The 2,919-nt window shown below is 37.7% G+C and overlaps 1 protein-coding gene across 1 annotated transcript; it reads left to right on the forward strand.

Moving 5' to 3' along the window:
* The first annotated feature begins 238 nt into the window (after positions 1-238).
* Positions 239-2,561, forward strand: LOC132126778 (uncharacterized). The gene is made up of 3 exons (XM_059538312.1): positions 239-690; positions 1,029-1,342; positions 1,743-2,561. Exons 1-2 carry the CDS (start codon positions 369-371, stop codon positions 1,334-1,336), a joined length of 630 nt encoding a protein of 209 aa, XP_059394295.1. The 5' UTR covers positions 239-368; the 3' UTR covers positions 1,337-1,342; positions 1,743-2,561.
* Positions 2,562-2,919: the final 358 nt, after the last annotated feature.

Consider the following 2,919-nt stretch of genomic DNA (forward strand, 5'->3'; position numbering starts at 1 on the left):
ACACTTTTCCAAATAATAATAATTATAATAATTATAATAATAATAATTATTATTATTATTACTGGTTATTTCAAAGGTTTACCAATGACACATCACTTGGATATTTTAATGTCTGGGGAAATTTTGGGATGAAACAGGTTAAGAGCCAGAATGGAGATGTGCACGCTATATACTGCATAAATAATCGCTGAATTAAACGTGCGATGTAAGCCCCTTTGATTTTGATCGCAGTCCCACCTTCAGCAGCCTTGCAGCCCTCGTGACGTCACGAGGGCGTTCCCTCCCTGTGCGCCAGGTACGTCTCACCTGAGCTCTGCAGTTCTTCCTCTAGCGACGGGAGCTGCAGCATCCTCCTCCTCCTCCTGAAGATGATGGCGCTGAGGTCCATCGGCAGCTGCCTGCCGTTATTCGTCATGGCGATCGTCTTCGACTTCCTCGGTGTGGTCCTGCTGTTCGTCGGGATTTTCGGTAACGTGCAGATGCACGGCGTGTTTTACGGGGACTTCCTCATCCACACCGGCGCGCTGGTCCTGTTCGCCAGCCTGGCCTTGTGGATCATGTGGTACGTGGGGAACATCAGGGTGAAGGATGAAGGTTTGGCGCGCAGCTCGAGCGCCGCAGACAGCGTCAAAAAGCTCGCGAGGAAGCTCACGGAGAGACTGTCCAAAACACACCTGAAGGACAACACCGGTGAGATGCCTTTTATTATTTAGCAGACGCTAAAACACCGACTTGAAATCCTAGAATTTAACATATCTTTTTTTTTCTTTTTTTTTTAAATAAATACAAAGGTCCATATAGCAAGTCAAAAATCCTATTAAATCAAACATGTTCTTCATAATAAAAATAGTCGTCTATTAAACCTAAAGATACAAAGCCACTCTCAAACACATTTTTTTTAGTTCTTTCAAGATAATACGTAAAAAGAAGATTAAATACTGATTAAATAACCATTACCAGTCTGTGTCTATTCTTGTATGTGTGTATATTGCTCTATAAATAGAAGCTCATCTGTTATTTTTACACAGGTGAGAGAACAGGAAGCAAAGCTTCCACCCTTCGAAACGTAACTTGGGGGAAATCCACCTTTTTCCCAGGACACAAAGATCCCGAATCGGATTTGATCAAATGTGATGAACTATCCAAAGAAAAGTCAGATGATGATCAGTTCATGTGCTACCAGAATCAAGGGTACGAGGACGAGGAGTCCTGCAAACCGATTCCGGAGGAGACAGAAGACCAGAGCCGGTCAGAAGACGGTTCTGAAGCAGACGCTGATAAAGCTCAGGAGGATACGCCAGATGATCAGCCAGAGAGCATTGATGTTCGGCTCTGAGAAGAGGTAACTAAACTACCAGCACAATAAAGTTCAATTTAACAGGATAAACTCCCAATATGTGACTCGATCTTTACAGTTTCATGATATGCACATGACATCTTCATAAATAAACATCCGTGTGTTTTATTTTAACTGGTGTGTAATTGTTTACCAAGATAAGCTGCAAATCTAAACCTACAATTTAGATTATTTGCATAAGATCATACTTCTTGTATACATGCAGTATTTCTATGTACAGTCTTGCATGCATTCGTTTTGTAGTATTTTATCATTTAAACAACATAACGCTTGATCTTTAATATCCATTTTAGATGTGCATATGGATTTAAAAATTAAAGCACACTCTCTTATTCATTCATGAATTCTCATGAAAATTTAAGAAGCTTGTTTTCTTTTTTTCTAGGTCCTAATACAATGACTGAATAGCCAAGAACCTTCAATGGTCTTCAAACTTTTTTCCATCGTTTAGAGATTGTACTGCGTACAATTGAAATGGTACAATAGTACTTTAGTAAAACTGCTTAAATGTAGTGAAACACAACCGTTTTTTTGTGTTTATATGGGGGTTGAAGTTTCTCAATGGCTTGATATCTATAAAGCAGGGTGGATGATATAACACTGTAATACATTTAATGCACACCAAACTGGTGAAATGAAGTGAACTCCTACTTGCAAAAAAATCATTAGAAGAATTTATAATGCTTTAACAAAACTGTTGTTTCACCAGCCGAATGTTGATCATCTCAAAATGGCCAAAATACTGTCTGATGTATAGACGTTCATTGTGTGTCATTGTGTCCACTTGTGTTGTGTTTTGTTATCATTGATATCCTGTGCTGGTGTAAAGAGCTACCCGGGTACAGCCCTTGTTTTTTGCACGTCCTCATTTGTAAATTCACGCACCACCTCATGCATTGTAGGAATCCATTTCCCTTTCAAAGTGAAAGCTGAGAGTTCATGCAAACTCCTCCAGAGTCAAGCCATTTCATTTGTTACACTCAATGATGTCACCAGCGACCGAACCAGTCCCACAGCAAATACAAAAACTGATAGTTTATACATGGGACCTGTGGCTTCATCTTGGTACACAAGCGAACATTTAAAAACTTTATGTATGTGTATGTATATATATATATATTTCAAAATATACAAAAAGGGTCCAAATGGTTTCTAAAATGTTTTAAAACTAATTTCATGTAAATAACTTTTCTACCAATATATTTTGGCCTTATATTTGTAATTATTATTGATTTGTAAAAAGAAATATTTTGCCCTTCAGATATTTAAATCCAAGGAAATACATTGTAATAATGTTATAATCTTTACAGTATTTTCTTGTCTACGAAATACACTTTGAAATTTTTATGAAGTACACACAGTACTTTCAGTAGTAAGTGAGCTATGCATGCGTAAACATGTTGTATAGAAAAATGTAAATATAAAACATGTCATCTTGACATGCCAAACAAATCCTGACTAAACACTCCCTCTTTCACTCACTACACTATAGCTGCTGTTGTGTAAAGTTAAAAGTAAAGTTAAAGCTGTTTTCAGGTTGTATCAAAGATATACACGATTAA

This window comes from Carassius carassius, chromosome 1 (genome assembly GCF_963082965.1).
Source record: "Carassius carassius chromosome 1, fCarCar2.1, whole genome shotgun sequence".
Classification (NCBI taxonomy): domain Eukaryota; kingdom Metazoa; phylum Chordata; class Actinopteri; order Cypriniformes; family Cyprinidae; genus Carassius; species Carassius carassius.